The 19933-nt window shown below is 52.5% G+C and overlaps 1 protein-coding gene across 4 annotated transcripts in view; it reads left to right on the forward strand.

Moving 5' to 3' along the window:
• The window catches only part of UBE3B (ubiquitin protein ligase E3B), a 51920-nt gene extending 43024 nt beyond the window's left edge, over window positions 1-8896 (forward strand). For 2 of the 4 annotated variants that reach the window (XM_038763330.1, XM_038763331.1), the window contains 6 exons: window positions 1445-1510; window positions 4223-4281; window positions 5772-5954; window positions 6166-6277; window positions 6438-6530; window positions 8324-8896. In XM_038763330.1, coding sequence (XP_038619258.1) covers window positions 1445-1510; window positions 4223-4281; window positions 5772-5954; window positions 6166-6277; window positions 6438-6530; window positions 8324-8515 — 705 coding nt within the window. In that variant the 3' untranslated portion in view covers window positions 8516-8896. Of the gene's footprint in view, window positions 1-1444; window positions 1511-4222; window positions 4282-5667; window positions 5752-5771; window positions 5955-6165; window positions 6278-6437; window positions 6531-8323 lie in introns of those variants that run through there. The other 2 variants (XM_038763332.1, XM_038763333.1) reach the window with 2 other exon arrangements.
• Window positions 8897-19933: the final 11037 nt, after the last annotated feature.

The following is a 19933-nucleotide window of genomic DNA, read 5'->3' on the forward strand; positions in this document are numbered from 1 at the left end:
AGTTCCCTCATCTGTAAAATGGGGATGAAGACTGTGAGCCCCCTGTGGGACAACCTGATCGCCTTGCATCCCCCCAGCGCTTAGAACAGTGTTTTGCACATAGTAAGCGCTTAACAAATGCCATAATTATTATTATTATTATTATTTGGGCAAGTTGCTTCACTTCCCTGTGCCCAAGTCACCTCACCTGGAAAATGGGGATTAAGAGCGGGAGCCAGAAGTGGGATTGGCTCGTATCCACCTCGGTGTTCAGTATGGTGCCTGGCACCTAGTAAGCGCTTAACAATCAATCAATCGTATTTATTGAGCGCTTACTATGTGCAGAGCACTGTACTAAGCGCTTGGGAAGTACAAATTGGCAACACATAGAGACTGTGCCTACCCAACAGTGGGCTCACAGTCTAAAAGGGGGAGACAGAGAACAGAACCAAACATACCAACAAAATAAAATAAATAGGATAGAAATGTACAAGTAAAATAAATAAATAAATAAATAGAGTAATAAATATGTACAACCATATATACATATATACAGGTGCTGTGGGGAAGGGAAGGAGGTAAGATGGGGGGGGATGGAGAGGGGGACGAGGGGGAGAGGAAGGAAGGGGTTCAGTCTGGGAAGGCCTCCTGGAGGAGGTGAGCTCTCAGTAGGGCCTTGAAGGGAGGAAGAGAGCTAGCTTGGCGGATGGGCAGAGGGAGGGCATTCCAGGCCCGGGGGATGACGTGGGCCGGGGGTCGATGGCGGGACAGGCGAGAGCGAGGTACAGTGAGGAGATTAGCGGTGGAGGAGCGGAGGGTGCGGGCTGGGCAGTAGAAGGAGAGAAGGGAGGTGAGGTAGGAGGGGGCGAGGGGATGGAGAGCCTTGAAGCCCAGGGTGAGGAGTTTCTGCCTGATGCGCAGACTGATCGGTAGCCATTGGAGGTTTTTGAGGAGGGGAGTGATATGCCCAGAGCGTTTCTGGACAAAGATAATCCGGGCAGCAGCATGAAGTATGGATTGAAGTGGGGAGAGACACAAGGATGGGAGATCAGAGAGAAACAAAAAGCACAGTTGTTATTATTATTCAATGCCTTGCCCGAGGTCACCCGGCAGGCTAGTGGCGGAACCAGGATTAGAACCCCGGTCTCCTGACTGGCGGTCCCGGGCATTTGTCCCCAGGCCCGGGTACGCTTCCCTCCGTCTCCCCCCGACGGAGAACGGCTCGTCCCCGAAGTCCGGCCGGGGCTAATGTTGGGTGTCGTGAGGTCTCAGAGCAGGGGGGGTCCCTGAGCTGCGGGGTCGTGACCTCTCTCTGGGGGTCATGGCCCCCGAAGTAACCCCCCCCACAGACACACACACACACACACACACACACACAAACACTCGGGCCGGGGATTGAGCCCACGTTGTCCCCGGGCGGGCGACCTCCGAGCCGACCGGGCCTCCCCTCCCTTGTGTCCGCCAGCGCTACGACGGAGACGTCGGAGATCTGGGCCTCACCCTGTCCTACGACGAAGACGTGATGGGGCAGGTAGGCCCCGCCGGAGTGGGCACGGAGGGCACCGGACCACGCGTCCCATCGCTCCATCAGTGGCGTTGGCGTAGTGCTTACTGTGGACAGAGCGCTACACTCAGCCTTGGGAGAATTGTAGCCCAGTTAACAGACGCCTTCCCTGCCCACCGGGAGTTTCTAGTCAGTCTGTCCCCTCCCTCCCTTCCCTCCTCTCTCCTCCCTCTGTCCCCCACCTGCCCTGGGCCAAGGGTCCGGGGGGAGACGTGAGAAGTCGCCCGTTGGCCGTCTGGCCCCTGGGTGGGATGGGGCGGGGGGGAAGAGGGGCGCACACGCGTGTGTGTGTGTGTGTGTGTGTGTGTGTGTGTGAGAGAGAGAGAGAGAGAGAGAGAGAGAGAGACCTGTGCCTCTGTGGGCCCAGGCGCCATTGGCCGTCACGTCCGGGCAGCCCTGCCCACCGAGCTTCCCAGCCCCACTGAGGCGATCTGAGCCTACATTCATTCAGTCGTATTGAGCCCACTGTTGGGTAGGGACTGTCTCTATGTGTTGCCAATTTGTACTTCCCAAGCGCTTAGTACAGTGCTCTGCACATAGTAAGCGTTCAATAAATACGATTGATTGATTGATTGATTGATTGATTGAGCTCTTACTGTACTAAGCGCTTGGGAAGTATTCTAGACTGTGAGCCCACTGTTGGGTAGGGACCGTCTCTATATGTTGCCAACTTGTCCTTCCCAAGCGCTTAGTCCAGTGCTCTGCACACAGTAAGCACTCAATAAATACGATTGAATGAATGAATGAATGCCCACTTCGCTCCTCTAGTGAGAAGCAGCGTGGCTCCGTGGAAAGAGCCCGGGCTTTGGAGCCAGAGGTCAGGGGTTCAAATCCCGGCTCTGTCACTTGTCAGCTGTGTGACTTGGGGCAAGTCACTTAGCTTCTCTGGGCCTCAGTTCCCTCATCTGTAAAATGGGGACTTAGACTGTGAGCCCCCGCCGTGGGACAACTTGATCACCTTGTAACCTCCCCAGCGCTTAGAACAGTGCTTTGCACGTAGTAAGCGCTTAACAGATGCCATCATTATTATTATTATTATTATTTATTCATTCAGTCGTATTTATTGAGCGCTCACTGTGTGCAGAGCACTGGACTAAGCGCTTGGGAAGTCCAAGTTGGCAACATATAGAGCCGGTCCCTACCCAACAGTGGGCTCACAGTCTAGAAGGGGGAGACAGAGAACAAAGCAAAATATAGTAACAAAATAAAATGAATAGAATATGTACAAGTAAAATAAATAAATAAATAGAGTAATAAATACGTAAAAACATATATACATATATACAGGTGCTGTGGGGAAGGGAAGGAGGTAAGTACAAGTTGGCAACTTACAGAGATGGGCCCTACCCATGTGGCTGGGGCGGGCCGTTGCTGCTGTAGAGAAGCAGCGTGGCTCAGTGGCAAGAGCCCGGGCTTGGGAGTCAGAGGTCATGGGTTCGAATCCCGGCTCTGCCACTTGTCAGCTGCGTGACTTTGGGCAAGTCACTTCACTTCCCTGGGCCTCAGTTCCCTCATCTGTCAAATGGGGATGAAGACTGGAAGCCCCACGTGGGACGACCTTGATTACCTTGTATCCCCCCCAGCGCTTAGAACAGTGTTTGGCACATAGTAAGTGCTTAACAAATACCAATATTATTATTATTATTATTTGGTTGGGTCCTTTAGCAACTGTTTGGCTTTTCAGTCATGTCTGAGAAGCATTTCAGTTCTTAGAAGCGTTGTCAATTATGTCTTGAGAAGCAACGTGGCCTAGTGGAAAGAGCACAGACCTGGGCGTCAGAAGACCTGGGTTCTAATCCCGGCCCCGCTCCTTTTCTGCTGTGTGAGCTCGTCACTTCTCTGGGCCTCAGTTCCCTCATCTAGAAAATGGGGATTAAGACCGTGAGCCCCAGGTGGGACAGAAACCGCGTCCCACCTAGTAATTTTTAGACTGTGAGCCCACTGTTGGGTAGGGACTGTCTCTATATGTTGCCAACTTGGACTTCCCAAGCGCTTAGTACAGTGCTCTGCACACAGTAAGCGCTCAATAAATACGATTGATTGACTGATTGAGAGTAATCTTGGATCTAATCGAGTCCAGTGCCTGGTGCATAGAAAGCACTTAACAGATACCAGTCAGTCAGTTTTAGATTCATTCATTCATTCCACGTATTTGTTAAGTGCTTACTGTGTGCAGAGTACTGTACTAAGCGCTTGGGAAGGTACAATACAACAATAAACAATGACATTGCCTGCCCACCACGAACTCACAGTCTAGAAGAAGGGAGACATTTCGACATCTAGACTGTGAGCTCATCGTGGGCAGGGAATGTGTCTGTTTAGCGTTGGATTTTCCTCTCCCCAGCGCTTAGTGCAGTGCTCTGCACAAGGTAAGCGCTCAGTAAATATGGTTAGCTGAATAAATGGACATTGGCAGCAATGAATTGGTAAGAAGTGTTGGGTCTGAACCCGAGAAAATAAAAAAGGGCTATAGTCGTCTTTTTGGATTGCCACTGGATTTTTCAGTGACGGGCAGCAAGCCGGCCCCCTTTTCTGTTCTTTAAAGCCAAACTGCCCAAAGCCAACAGCCGGAAGGTCAGGCCTCGCCGAGCTTACTGTCCAGAGGCTTCGACAAGCTCCTCCCCCGGTCCCGGGTTCGAGTCCCGCGCGGTAACCGTCCCCTGATCTTCTCCCCTCCAGCTCGTCTGCCACGAACTCGTCCCCGGAGGAAAGACCATCCCCGTGACGAACGAAAACAAGTGAGTAGAGCGGTCGGCCGCCTCGGGTCTCCCCGGCTTGGGAAGACCACGTCCCGCGCCCCCGGGCTTCCGCGGAAAACGCGGCGCGGGAGACGGACGGGAGAGGAGGCCGGGATCACCCCGCGGGCACGGATTGGGTTCGGTCGGACTTGCAGACGGGGGGCGAGGGTCTCCACGGGCGGCCGGGTCGAGCCGGGCCCGGAGATCGGGAGGCGGGTCCCGGTGCCGAACCCCGAGGCAGTCGGTCAGTCGATCGATCGGTCGTATTTATCGAGCACTTACCGTGTGCGGAGCACTGATTACCAAGCTCTTGGGAGAGCCAGTGAGCCCTTACTGTGTGCAGAGCACTGGGCTAAGCGCTTGGGAGAGGACAGTACCACAAGAAACAGACCCATTCCCTCCCAACACCGAGCTTAGGGTTTAGAGGCTCCGGGCACCACCCCCAGCCTCACGGATTTTGGAATGCGTCGTCGCCCCCGTCCACCTTTGCGGATAACAGCCGATCCATCGCTGCTATTTATTGAACGCTTCCTGTGCGCAGAGCACCATACTAAAGCACTTGGGAGAGCACAATACAACAGAATCGGCAGGCACGTTCCCCGCCCGTCACGAGCAGAGCCCAAATCCCTCCACACGCCCCAACACTGGCCCTCCGAGGGCTTCTACCGTACCCTCCCAAGCACATAGCACAGTGCTCTGCACACGGTAAGCGCCCAATAAATACGATTGAATTGAAACGGACTGGGCCCGTGGCGAGGAGTGGACGTGGGCAATCGTGCCAGTTATTTTGCGCGGGTCTCCCCCGATAAACCCGAAGCTCCTCGAGGGCGTGGATCGTGTCTGTTATCGATACCGATAATTGTGGCGTGGTTTGGGCGCTGACTCGGTTTCCAGCCCTGTTCTGAGCGCCGCGGGAGATACAAACCAGTCAGGTTGGACACAGGCCCTCTCCTACATTGGGGTTCACAGTCTGAGTAGGACTCTGTAGCCGAGGCTTACTTAGCTGTACTAAGTACCGCGCCCGGCACATAATGAGCGCTCAGCAGATACCGTTAAAAAAACAGGAGGGGGAACAGGTGTTGAATCCCCATTTTACAGGTGAAGTAAATGAGGCCCAGAGAAGTGAAGTGACTCGCCCGAGGTCACACCACAGACACGGGGCGGAGCCGGGATTAGAACCCCAGTCCTCCGAGTCCCAGTCCCGGGCTCTTTCCCCAAGCCATGCTGCTTCTCAGTTAATAATAATAATGGTACTTATTAAGTGCTTACTATGTGCAAAGCACTGTTCTGGTTAAGGCAGTTAAGGTCTGCCTTCCCCCCGGACTTTAAGCTCGTTGCGGGCAGGGCCGTATGCCTTCCAACTCTGTCGTATCGTCCTCTCCCAAGCCCTTAGCCCAGGGCTCCGCGCGCCGGGAGCGCCCGCTAAATGCCGTCGACCGGTGGCTCTGACGCTGCGTTGTCCCGTCGGGCCCGGCGGGTTCGGAAAACAGGATCAGCTACATCCACCTGATGGCCCATTTCCGGATGCACACCCAGATCAAAAAGCAGGCGGCGGCCCTCATCGGCGGCTTCCGCTCCATCATCCGACCCGACTGGGTCCGGATGTTCTCCGGCCCGGAGCTGCAGCGCCTCATCTCCGGGGACAACGCCGAGATCGACCTGGAGGACCTCAAGTAAGGCCCCCCCGCCGACCCCGCCCTGGGCCTCGCTTCCCCCGTCTGTAAAATGGGGAGACTGTGTGCCACGGGGACCGTGCCCACCTCGTTACCCCGTGGCTACCTCAGCGCTTAGTACGGTGCCCGGCACGTAGTAAGAGGGAGGGAGGGAGGGAGAGAGTCCGCGGCACCAGGCGTCCAGTAAGCGTTGCCGCGTGCCGTTGTCCAGGAAGCACACGGTGTACTACGGCGGCTTCCACGGCAGCCACAGGCTCATCGTTTGGCTGTGGGACATCCTGTCCAGCGATTTCAGCCCGGAGGAGAGAGCCATGTTCCTCAAGGTGAGAGCCCGGCCCCCGCCCGCCGGGACCCTCCACTCCCCGCGACTCCGCCGAGGCCACGCGGCCGACGGAGCGAGGGAGGGAGGGCGGGCGGGCGGGACGCCCGAAAGCGGGCCGGCCGAGCGTAAGCCTCCCGTCCGGCCTCCCGCCGTCTCCCCAGTTTGTGACCAGTTGCTCCCGCTCTCCGCTGCTGGGCTTCGCGTACCTCAAGCCGCCCTTCTCCATCCGCTGCGTGGAGGTGTCGGACGATCAGGTACCCGCCGCCTCCGCCGCCTTCCCCCCGGGGAGACCGGGAGGCCCGCCCGGAGGAGGGGGAGCCCGTGGTGGGAGTCAGGATCCCCCCCCCCGCCGAGGAGTCTCTCGTCTGGGCTGGAGAAGAGGGTGGGAGCCGGAGCGGGAAGGTGCTTGCTTAGGCCCTGCTGAGAGCTCACCTCCTCCAGGAGGCCTTCCCAGACTGAGCCCCTTCCTTCCTCTCCATCCCCCCATCTTACCTCCCTCCCTTCCCCACAGCACCTGTATATATGGATATATGTTTGTACACATTTTTTTTACTCTATTTAATTTATTTGTACATATCTATTCTATTTATTTTATTTTGTTAGTATGTTTGGTTTTGAAATCTGTCTCCCCCTTTTAGACTGTGAGCCCACTGTTGGGTAGGGACTGTCTCTAGATGTTACCAATTTGTACTTCCCAAGCGCTTAGTACAGTGCTCTGCACATAGTAAGCGCTCAGTAAATACGATTGATGATGATGATGATGATGATGATGCTTAGACCAACCATATTTTCTTTCTCGATGAGATTGAAGCCCTCACCGTGCCTCAAAACCGGTTCTGAGCACTGGGGTAGGTCCAGCTTAAATAGGTCAGACACGGTCCCTGTGCGAAGCGGCCTGGGCTAGAACCCGGGCCTGGGAGCGTCAGCCCGGCCCCGCCGCTTCCCCGCCCTGCCTCAGTTACCTCATCTCTAAAATGGGGATTAAGACTGTGAGCCCTCTGTGGGACGGGGACCGTGTCCAACCCGACTAGCTTGTATCTGCTCCAGTGCCCAGTCCGGTGCCTGGCACACGGTAATTGCCAAATACTACTGTCATTTTGTGTTGGTCTCCCAGTCTGAGTAGGAGGGAGAACAGGTAATGAATCCCCGTTTGAAAGTTGAGGGAACGGAGCAGTGAAGCGACTTGCCTAAGGTCACACAGCAAGCAGTCGGGATTAGAACCCCGGTCCTTCTGTCTCCCGGGCCCGGGCGCCGCCTTGGGACACTGTCTCCGGGTGTCACTCCCCTCTCAGTGCGCCCGTGTCATTCTGTCAGCCAGTCCTATGTCTTGAGCTCTTACTGTGTTCAGAGGAAGTGCTCAGTACGTTCATTCATTCAATTGTATTTATTGAGCGCTTACTGTGTGCAGAGCACTGGACTAGGCCCTTGGGACGTACAAGTCGGCAACGTATAGAGACGGTCCCTGCCCAACAGCGGGCTCACAGTCTAGAAGGGGGAGACAGACAGCAAAACCAAACTTATAACAAAATAAAATAAATAGAATAAATATGTACAAGTAAAATAGAGAAATATGTACAAATATATACATATATACAGGTGCTGTGGGGAGGGGGAGAGGAAGGAGGGGGCTCAGTCTGGGCAGATGAGGTAACTGAGGCCCAGAGAAGTGAAGGGGATTGCCCAAAGTCACACAGCTGACGGAGCTGGGATTTGAACCCATGACCTCTGACTCCAAAGCCCGGGCTCTTTCCACTGAGCCACGCTGCTTCTCTGCACACTCTGTTATACTGGACTCCCCTAAGTGGTTAGAACGGTGCTCTTTCTGCACACAAGCAGCACTCAATAAATCGGACCGAACGAACGCGGAGCACTGGAGAAAGCGCTCCGGAGAGGACAACAGAATGGCACATTGGGCGCCCACCCCGAGCTGACGGTCCAGAGGGGGAGACAGACCGTAGTCCCAACGTGCGTGCTCGTGTGTACGCGTGTGGGGGGGGTGCGGAGGAGGGACCCACGGCAGCGGTTGCGGGGGGGGTCTGTGTTTCAGGACACGGGGGACACGCTGGGCAGCGTGCTCAGGGGCTTCTTCACCATCCGCAAGAAGGAGCCGGGGGGCCGCCTCCCCACCTCGTCCACCTGCTTCAACCTGCTCAAGCTCCCCAACTACAGCAAGAAGAGCGTCCTCCGCGACAAGCTGCGCTACGCCATCAGCATGAACACGGGCTTTGAGCTGTCCTAGCCGCCGCCCGCCGGACCACCCCCCCCCCCGGGGGGAGGAGGAGGAGGAGGCGGCCTTCCCGCCGCCCCCCGGCACCCAATACACCCGAAGCTGCCGTGACTCCGAATCTGTCTTCTGTTCCCCGCGGCCGGAGGGCCCAACGCCCCACGCCGGGGTTTTTACCGACTCCTCATTCGGTTCCCCGTCCGGGAGAGCCCCTCGGGGGCCCGGCCCGGGGCTCGTCCGGGCACCGACCGAGGGCCCGCCCCGGGCCGCTGGTCTCCCCGGCGGGCACGGGCACCGTCCCCGGGCGAGAAACCCGCGCCCGTTGGTGGCCCCAGAGCAGAAGAAATCCGGGCAGGTGCCAGAGCGGCCACTGGGCCGCCAGGACCGCAGACCTGGGGCAGGGGCCGGGGGAGACCCCAACTGCTGTTGGACCCCCCCCCCCCCCCAACCCGAGGTCATCTGGCCGGACCTGGGGGCGGGGCGGGAGGCAAACCTGCACAGCGCTTCCCTTTTCTCCCAAATTCCCTCCGGCCGCCCATCGAGCGGGGCCCCCGCCACGCGCTCCCCTCCACCGTCTGACTTTTCCCAGACTCAGCAGCCGCCCTCTCACCCCTAGCCCTATCGGGGTGACCTCTGGGGTCCGGAAGGTCGCGGCGGGTTATTTTTGCGGGGGACGAGGGTGGGAGTCATCAATTCACGAAAATAAGCCCCCACCCCCGGACCCTACTAACGCCCACTACGACAGCTCCTTCCCGGAAGGAACTTGACCGCCCTCTTCTCTCGATCCCGGGCCTTCCCACCGGTCGGATATGGCGACCGACCTGTCGGCCGGTGGTATTTATTGAGCTCTGGCACCGTACTAAGCGCTTGGGGAATTTCGATACGTCGGAAGTGGTAGAAGCGCCCCTCCGTTCCATCAAGGGGAGGCGGCGCGGCCCGCCGGACAGACCACGGAACCGGGAGCCCCTACGCCCAGCTGTGCGACTTGGGGTGAGTCGCTTAACCTCTCCGGGCCTCATTTTCCTCGGTGGTAAAATGGGGATAAAAACACCTGTTCTTCCTCAGAGGACAGGGACCGTGTGCGCCTTTTGATTCTCTGGTATCTACCCGTGCTTGATACGTAGTAAACTCTTGGTCAGAAACATCACCGTCATCATCGTTGGTGGTGGTTGTCTATGATCCCGCGTCGCGATCCACCCTCTCCTCACCCCGTCTGTTTTTTTTTTTTTAAATGTCGTTTGCCAAGTGCTTACTATGTGCCGGTCGCTGTACTAAGCGTGGGGGTGGATCCCAGCTACTCAGGTTAACACAGTCCCCGCCGCCCACGGGGCTCCCAATCTTCATCCCCATTTTACCGATGAGGGACCCGGGGCCCAGAGAAGTGAAGCGGTTTGCTTGAGGTCACACAGCGGACAAGCGGCGGAGCTGGAATTATAACCCGGATCCTTCTGCCTCCTGGGCTCCATCCTCTAGGCTGGGCTGCTTCCGTACCTGGTGGAGTTGGGGGAAACGTTAAGGTCTCTCCTCGGAGAAAGGCTCTCCGAGGGGTCTCTGTCCCTGGGTGCGGGGGTGGTGCCCACCGCCCGCCAGTGGTGTGGCTTCGGCTTCAGCCCCGCTTCTCGTGGGAGGGCGAGCGGACCACCTTCCCATCGGGGCTTCCCCGCCTCTAATGTGGGGTGGCCCAGCAGGGACCGGCGGGCGGCCTGGGGGTCGGCGGTGGACCGGGACGCCCCGGTGTCCGTCGCCACCGCCGCCCCCCGAGAGATCCGGCCTCTGGTCCGGTCACGGCGGCCGCCAACCTTCCCGCCGGGGTCCCCCCTGCCCCGGGGTCCCGGCGGGCAGGGCAGGATCGTGCCCACCCAGCTGATGGGAGCCATGGGGGTGAGCTGGCGGGGGGCCTCGGGCCCCTGGGACGTGGCATCCGCCCCCCGGGAGTGTTGGCCACTGCACAAAGAAACTGCCAGTATGCCCCAACGCAGACAACGCGAGCCATCCAAACACTACACTCAACTTTTTCCCTTCCTTAAAGTTTCTGGTCACTTTATGATGGCGCTCATTCCTTCCCAGGCAACATCTTTTCTTTCTTTTCTTTTCTTTTCTTTCTTTCTTTCTTTCTTTTCTTTCTTTCTTTCTTTCTTTCTTTCTTTCTTTCTTTCTCTTTCTTTCCTTCTTTCTTTCCTTCTTTCTTTCCTTCTTTCTTTCCTTCCTTCTTTCTTTCCTTCCTTCTTTCTTTCCTTCCTTCTTTCTTTCCTTCCTTCTTTCTTTCCTTCTTTCTTTCTTTCCTTCTTTCTTTCTTTCTTTCTTTCTTTCTTTCTTTCTTTCTTTCTTTCTTTCTTTCTTTCTTTCTTTCTTTCTTTCCTTTCTTTCTTTCTTTCCTTTCTTTCTTTTTCTTTCTTTCTTTCTTTCTCTTTCTTTCTTTCCTTCCTTCTTTCTTTCCTTCCTTCTTTCTTTCCTTCTTTCTTTCTTTCCTTCTTTCTTTCTTTCTTTCTTTCTTTCCTTTCTTTCTTTCTTTCCTTTCTTTCTTTTTCTTTCTTTCTTTCTTTCTTTCTCTTTCTTTCTTTCCTTCTTTCTTTCTTTCCTTCTTTCTTTCTTTCCTTCTTTCTTTCCTTCTTTCTTTCTTTCTTTCTTTTTCTTTCTTTCTTTCTTTCTTTCTTTCTTTCTTTCTTTCTTTCTTTCTCTCTCTCTCTCTCTCTCTCTCTCTCTCTCTCTCTCTCTCTCTCTCTCTCTCCCCCCCCCTCCCCCCCACCCCTCTCTCTCTCTCTCTCTGCATGCATGCATGCATGCATGCATGCGTGTTTGCTTATTCACCTACAAGGCTGGGCCTCCCCACGCTTGCAGCTCCAAAATTCCTTTCCCACCTTCGTTTTCATTTCCAGAAAGCGGTTGCTACTCTCATAACTACTCTGACCTAAATTTCCTTTTTGGAAGCGTTTTTTTTTTTTTAAATTGGGTTTCAACCTCTGGAAATATTGCACTGTATATAAAACACTGAACTTGCAGTTTGCTCGGGTGTAAACTGATTGATAGGGTAACCTGGAAACCTTACTGGCTGTAAACAACCCCCCCCCCCCCCGATAATTAATTTATGTGTTAAGGCTCTGTCCTAGGCTTTATTAAATTTTTATTTTAGATGTTGGTGTCATTCCAGTTTTTGCCTCCCATTTATTTCTTCACTGCACTGTCTGGTGGCAGGACTCAGAAGGGAGAGGGTCTTTCTTAGGACATGAATGAGTTTCCTTTTAAAAATTTTTGGGGTGTTTGTTAAGTAGTTCTAAGCGCTAGGGTAGATACTTTTAGACTGTGAGCCCACTGTTGGGTAGGGACTGTATATGTTGCCAACTTGTACTTCCCAAGCGCTTAGTACAGTGCTCTGCACACAGTAAGCGCTCAATAAATACGATTGATGATTGATGATACAAGTTAATCAGGTCGGACCCAGTCCCTGCCCGACATGGGCTCACAATCTAAGGAGGAGGGAGAATGCTATTACTAATAATATTTGTTAAGTGCTTTCTATGCGCCAAGCGCTGTTCTAAGTGCTGGGGTGGATCCGAGGTCATCAGGTTGTCCCGCTTGGGGCTCCCAGTCTTAATTCCCATTTTACAGATGAGGGAACTGAAGCCCAGAGACATTAAGTGACCTGCCCAAAGTCACCCAGCTGACCAGTGGCGGAGCCGGGATTGGAACCCACAACCTCTGACTCCCAAGCCCGGGCTCTTTCCACTGAGCCGCCCTGCTTTTCGATGCAAAGAGGGAGAGGCACAAAGGAATATAAGAGGTACTGAAACACCGTTTTCCAGATGACGGAACTGAGGCCCAGAGAAGTGAAGTGACAGGCCTAAGGTCACACAGCAGACAAGGGGCAGGGCGGGGATTAGAACCCGGGTCCTCTGACTCCCCTTCATTCATTCATTCATTCAATGGTATTGAGCGCTTACTGTGTGCAGAGCACTGTACTAAGCGCTTGGGAAGTGCAAGTTGGCAACATCTAGAGATGGTCCCTACCCAACAGTGGGCTCACAGTCTAGAAGGGGGAGACAGACAACAAAAGAAAACATCATCATAATAATAAACAGCGGTAAATAACCATCATCATCAATCATAATAATACATAGTATACATAGTAATAATAATATAATAGTACAGTGCTCTGCACATAGTAAGCGCTCAATAAATACGATTGATGATGATGATAATAATGATGATGGCATTTGTTAAGCGCTTCTGGACTGTGAGCCCACTGTCGGGTAGGGACCGTCTCTCTATGTTGCCAACTTGCACTTCCCGAGCGCTTAGTCCAGTGCTCTGCACACAGTAAGCGCTCAATAAATACGATTGATTGACACGTTGCCAACTTGTACTTCCCAAGCGCTTAGTCCAGTGCTCTGCACACAGTAGGCGCTCAATAAATACGAATGAATGAATGAATGAATGTCTTTCCACCGAGCCACACCATTTTTCAATGCAAAGAGAGGCTGAAAGGAATGTACCTGTTGGGAGTGGCAAGAAACCAGTAGCTCCAGCCGAACTGCTTAAATTTATTCATATTAGTCATTAATACTATTCATATTAGTCATTAATACAAGTTATTATTGCGCTGTCAAGTGTTCAGTGCCAAGTCGAAGCAGCGTGGCTTAGTGGAGACGGCCCTGCCCTGGGCGGCAGTGGACCTGGGTTCTTCTCATCCCACCTCGGCCTTGTCCGTTCAGTTGTATTTATCGAGCTCGCACTGTGTGCTGAGCACTAAGCGCTCGGGAGAGGGCAATCCAGCAATGCCCTTGTTGGACCCTCAGTTTCCTCATCTGTAAGATGGGGATTCGATCCCTGTCCTCTCACTGGACAGGGATTGGGTCCAACCTGCTTGGATCTACCCCGGCGCTTAGAATAGGACCTAAATAAATCAATCGTATTATTGAGCGCTTACTGTGTGCAGAGCACTGGACTAAGCGCTTGGGAAGTACAAGTTGGCAACATACAGAGTGAGCGCTTAACAAATACCCTCCTCGTTCTTGTTACGGCTTGTACTGTTGTCGTTGAGGTTTCGGAAACAGCGTGGGAAGCAGTGTGACCTAGTGGATAGAGCCCAGGCCTGTCTGCTGTGTGACCTGGGGCAAGCCACTGCCCATCTCTGTGCCTCAGTTCCCTCCCCTGTAAAATGGAGATAAAGACCGTTAGCCCTTTGTGGGACAGGGACTGCCCCCGACCTGTTTAGCTTGTATGTACCCCGGCGCTCAGAATGGCGGTCGGCACATAGAAAGCGATCAACGGATACCATCATCATCATTCATTCACTTAATCGTATTTATCAATAATATAATAATAATGGCATTTATTAAGCGCTTACTATGTGCAAAGCACTGTTCTAAGCGCTGGGGAGGTTACAAGGTAATCAGGTTGTCCCACGTGGGGGCTCACAGTCTTCATCCCCATTTTACCGATGAGGTCACTGAGGCCCAGGTAAGTGAAGTGACTTGCCCAAAGTCACACAGCTAAGTGTGCAGAGCACTGTACTAACAGTTGGGAGAGGACAATACACCAATAAGCAGTGAATTGTTATTGTTGTTGTTGTTAATAACAAACCCCAGGCAGATGCGAAGCCCCAGGACCACAGGTATGAGGCTTCTGGCTCCCCAAAGCCGATCCCCGTCCTGGTGCCCATTCATTCATTCATTCATTCAGTCGTATTTATTGAGCGCTTACTGTGTGCAGAGCACTGGACTAAGTGCTTGGGAAGTACAAGTTGCCCAGGACGCGGATGTGAAGTGGCGGGAGGCCCGGCGGGCACCGGGGCGGCAGCTGTTGCCCCCCGCGCCCTCCCACGGGCCCGGGGCCAAGGACTCCTCTCCCCCTCGTCCCCCTCTCCATCCCCCCGTCTTACCTCCTTCCCTTCCCCACAGCACCTGTATATATGTATATATGGTTGTACATATTTATTACTCTATTTATTTATTTATTTATTTATTTTACTTGTACATTTCTATCCTACTTATTTTATTTTGTTGGTATGTTTGGTTCTGTTCTCTGTCTCCCCCTTTTAGACTGTGAGCCCACTGTTGGGTAGGGACCGTCTCTATGTGATGCCAATTTGTACTTCCCAAGCGCTTAGTACAGTGCTCTGCACATAGTAAGCGCTCAATAAATACGATTGATTGATTGATTGATTGATTGATTGACTCGGGGAAAGCGAGCTGGGGCTCTGGTGAAGAGCCGGCGAGCAGCCGGTATTGTTTGGACGCCTTGGCGTCTGCCCTTGAAAGGCAGGCCACGGCAGCTGGGCGGCCCCGGCTTGGGGCGAGTGCGAGGCAGGACTTGCCCACATCAGCTCCTCCCCGGCCTGGCCCCTCTGGAGCGGCAGCGAGGAGGAGCAGAAGGGGCAGGGGATGGACCCTCAGGAGCCCTGGCTTCTAGGGTCCGCTCAACTACTGGCCTGCTGTGTGACCTTGGGTAGGTCGCTGGATCTCTCTGGGCCCTATCGGCCACTTGGGAAAGGGGGGGACGGCCCAGCTGCTCTTCCTCTCGCGCCGGGGGCTGTGCCCAACCTCTGCCATTTGGCTTTCGGAGAGCTCGAGGCTTTTTGCAGATAATAATAATAACGATGGCGTTTATTAAAGCGCTTACCATGTGCAAGGCACTGTTCTAAGCGCTGGGGAGGTTACAAGGTGATCAGGTTGTCCCAAGGAGGGGGGCTCACAGTCTTCATCCCCATTTGACAGATGAGGGAACTGAGGCCCAGAGAAATGACTTGCCCGAAGTCACCCAGCTGACAATTGGCAGGGCCGGGATTTGCACCCATGACCCCCGACTCCAAAGCCCGGGCTCTTTCCACTGAGCCACACTGCTTCTCAGCATGCTCACCTCCCTTCCTCGTGTGCTCTGCCTTCCCTAAACCTTTCAGTCTGTCCCTCCGAAGACCTCTGATGGCAGCCCACGGCGGCCTTCCTTAGCGGCGGGAACCTGGGCTCGGGAGTCAGAGGTCCTGGGTTCTCATCCCGCCTCTGCCGCTTGTCTGCTGTGTGACCTCGGGCAAGTCACTTCACTTCTCTGGGTCTCAGTGACCTCATCTGGAAAGTGGGGATTAAGACTGTGAGCCCCACGTGGAGCAGGGACTAGACCCGAGCGCTCTCCACTTAAACACGCGTCAAGAAAAATAATAATAATGGCAATTGTTCAGCGCTAACTATGGGCCAGGTACTGTATTAATCAATCAATCGTATTTATTGAGCGCTTACTGTGTACTAAGCGCTTGGGAAGTACAAGTTGGCAACGTATAGAGACAGTCCCTACCCAACAGTGGGCTCACAGTCTAAAAGCAGCGTGGCTCAGTGGAAAGAGCCCGGGCTTTGGAGTCAGAGGTCATGGGTTCAAATCCTGGCTCCGCCACTTGTCAGCTGTGTGACTTTGGGCAAGTCACTCCACTTCTCTGGGCCTCAGTTCCTTCACCTGTCAAATGGGGATGAAGACTGGGAGCCCCCCCGTGGGACGACCTGATCGCCTTGTATCCTCCCCAGCGCTTAGAACAGTGCTTTGCACAGAGTAAGCGCTTAATAAGTGCTATCATCACCATGACTTAAACACCAATAACAGTCAAGCGGGGCACCCCGCCGAGCCCGGCACACTTAAGCGCTGGGGTAGACACCAGCTAATCAGGTCGGACACAGTCCCAGTCTTATTCCCCATTTTCCAGATGAGGTCACTGAGGCCCAGAGAAGTGAAGCAACTTGCCCGGGGTCACCCAGCAGACAAGTGGCAGAGCAGGGATGAGAACCCAGATCCTTTTGACTCCCACGCCCAGGTTCTATCCATTCGGTCGATCCCATTTATTGAGCGCTTACTGAGTGCAGAGCACTGTACTAAACACTTGGGAAAGTACAGTACAACAATACAGAGTGACATTCCCCACCCACAAGCTCACAGTCTAGGGGGCGGGGGGATTATAGACTGTCCTAGACTGCGAGCCTGTGGGTGGGGAATTGTAGACAGAAATAAAAATAAATAAAATGACTGATATTTACCTAATAATAATAATAATGATGGCATTTATTAAGCGCTTACTATGTGCAAAGCACTGTTCTAATCACTGGGGGAGATACAAGATGATCAGGTTGGCCCACGTGGGGCTCATGGTCTTAATCCCCATTTTACAGATGAGGGAATTGAGGCTCAGAGAAGTGAAGTGACTTGCCCAAAGTCACACAAGCTGACAAGTGGCGGAGCCGGGATTTGAACCCATGACCTCTGCCTCCGAAGCCCAGGCTCTTCCCACTGAGCCACGCTGCTTCTCACCTAAATGCTTTGGGGCTGGGAACGGGGAAGATGGTTTTTGATTTTTTGTTGTTGTTGTTGAGCGCTATGTGCCGAGGTCACAGCCCATGCATTTGTTATAATTTTTTTCATGGTTATGCCAATTATAATCGGGGGATTTGGCACTGTTGTAAGCGCTGGGCTAGATACAAGGTTATCAGATTGTCCCACGCGGGGCTCGGAGTCTTAATCCCCATTTTACAGACGAGGGAACTGAGGCCCAGAGAAGTGAAGTGCCTTGCCCAAAGTCACACACTTTTAGGGACTGTCTATGTTGCCAATTTGTACTTCCCAAGCGCTTCGTCCAGTGCTCTGCACACAGTAAGCGCTCGATAAATACGATTGATGATGACAAGCGGTGGAGCCGGGATTAGATCGGAATTACGGCCAGGCCGCTTCTCCACAAAATGTGGGCGCGTCTTTTTGGGTTTTTCTCCTGCGGGAAGGGGAAGGGAGGCGGGCAGGGGGGGTCTGCTGCTACCCCTGATGTCGGAGGGGCTGCTGAGTTATAGTTCGGCTCATTTTCTCTAGCAGCTCCTACAGAGCTAACAGGTGCGGGCCTTTCAGAGCCAAATAAACCGCCAGAAATTGGGGGCGGAGGGGGAGGAAAGGAGCGGCGGAGGAAGGCTCCCCTCCCAGCTGGAAGAAGCCATAAATTTTACACACTGAGAACAAACTCCCCTCCATTCCAGATGCCCTGGGCTTTTCCCAGGTTTCTGTGCCTAGAAAACCTGGGATTTGCCCAGGTTTCTGTGTCTAGAGGGACGGGGGAGGCATTTGAACTTTCCCTACCGTCGGTGGGAAGAGTTAACTCGGCCCCCGAATCCCCTGGGGGACGGGGATGGTGTCCCACCTGACCATCTTTTACCCACCCGAACGCAGTGCTTCACACAGGGTGAGCGTATTTCTTAAGCACTTACTACGTCCCAGGCGCTTTCTAATACAGGCTAATCGGGTTGGACACGGTCCCTGTCCCGCATGGGGCTCACGGCCTTCATCCCCTTTTACAGATGAGGGAACTGAGGCCCAGAGAAGTGACCTGCCCCAGGACGCACAGCAGACGGGTGGCGGAGCCGGGATTAGAACTCAGGACCTTCCGGGTTCTTCCTCCTAGACCGCGCTGCTGCCAATTTGTACTTCCCAAGCGCTTAGTACAGTGCTCTGCACACAGTAAGCGCTCAATAAATACGATTGATGATGATGATGATGATGATGCTAGCCAAATGAGCCCGGGCCTGGAAGTCCAAGGATTCGGGTTCTACTTCCCGATCTGCCGCATAATAATAATAATAATAATAATAATAATAATAATAATGATGATGATGATGATGATGATGATGATGATGATGATGATGATGATGATGATGGCATTCGTTGGAGAGAAGCAGCGTGGCTCAGTGGAAAGAGCCCGGGCTTTGGAGTCGGAGGTCATGGGTTCAAATCCCGGCTCCGCCACTTGTCAGCTGTGTGACTTTGGGCAAGTCACTTCACTTCTCTGGGCCTCAGTCACCTCATCTGGAAAATGGGGATTAAATGTGAGCCCCCAGTGGGACAACCTGATCACCTGGTAACCTCCCCAGGGCTTAGAACTGTGCTTTGCACATAGTAAGCACTTAATAAATGCCATCATCGTTATTATAAATTATATTAATTTATAATTTATAATTATAATTTAATAAATTAACTATTAAATAAGTTAGCTTATTTTATAAATCAATTTATTTTATAAATCAACAAATTTAATAAATTAATAAATACATTTAATAAATCAATTTTATAGATTAATCAATTCTATTAATCTGTCAATAAATTAATTTATTTTATAAATTAATTAATTATAATTTAATAAAATAATTATTAAATAAATTAGCTTATTTTATAAGTCAATTTATTTTATAAATCAACAAATTTGATAAATTAATAAATAAATTCAATAAATCAATTTTATAAATTATTCAATTCTATTAATTTGTCAATAAATTAATTTATTTTATAAATTAATTAATTATAATTTAATAAATTAATTATTAAATAAATTAGCTTATTTTATAAATCGATTTATTTTATAAATCAACAAATTTAATAAATTAATAAATGAATTTAATAAATTGATTTTATAAATTAATCAATTCTATTACTTTGTTAATAAATTAATTTATTTTATAAATTAATTATTAATTTAATAAATATAATTTATAGTAATGATATTATTATAAAATAATAATTTGTTAAGCGCTATGTGCAAAGCACTGTTCTAAGTGCTTGTCTGCTGTGTGACCTGGGGCGGGTCACTTGGCTGCCAAATGGGGATTCCGTCCCCGTCCTCCCTCCTCCTTAAGACTGTGAGCCCCACGTGGGACCTGACTATCTTGGATCTACCCCAGCGCTTAGTACAGTGTTTGGCACATAGTAAGCGCCGAACCGATCCCTCAATCTCGTTCCGCAGCCTCGGGCGCTGAACAAAGACCGTAACGAATAAGGATCCTCGCCTCCGAGGTGGGTGTTGGGGTGAATACTGCTGGCGTTTCTGCTCTTGAAACGGATCCGAGGAGGGACTGATTAGAATGGGAATGTTGAGGGCAAACTACAGGCAATCCCTCTCCTTGGAACCCCCCCGGGGGACAGGGATGGGGTCTGATTTGATGATCTTCTAGGTCCCCCAGCGCCAAGTACAGCGTTTAGCGCGGACTAACAGCCCAACACAAACCACACGGCATCACTGGTGCTGAACACTTCGGAAGGACCGAGTGTTTAGAGAAGCAGCGTGAGCCCGTTGTGGGGTAGGGACCGTCTCTATTTGTGGCCGACTTGTACTTCCCAAGCGCTTAGTCCAGTGCTCTGCACACAGTAAGCGCTCAATAAATATGACTGAATGAATGAATGAATGAATGAGTGGCTAGAGCCTGGGGCTGGGGGTCAGAAGGGCCTGGTTTCTCATCCCGGCTCCGCCACTTGTGTTTTGGGTGACCCTGGGCGAGTCACTTTACTTCTCTAAGCCTCTCTAGGGCCTAGTCCTAGTTATTTTACTTTTCTAGGGCCGAGGGGACGCAAAGAGAAAACCCGGGCGGGTGGGCAGCCTTTCCCCTTCAATGGGACATTTAAAGCTTCTCCGGCGCAGGTTACTCACATTTC

Source organism: Tachyglossus aculeatus, chromosome 21 (genome assembly GCF_015852505.1).
Source record: "Tachyglossus aculeatus isolate mTacAcu1 chromosome 21, mTacAcu1.pri, whole genome shotgun sequence".
NCBI lineage: Eukaryota > Metazoa > Chordata > Mammalia > Monotremata > Tachyglossidae > Tachyglossus > Tachyglossus aculeatus.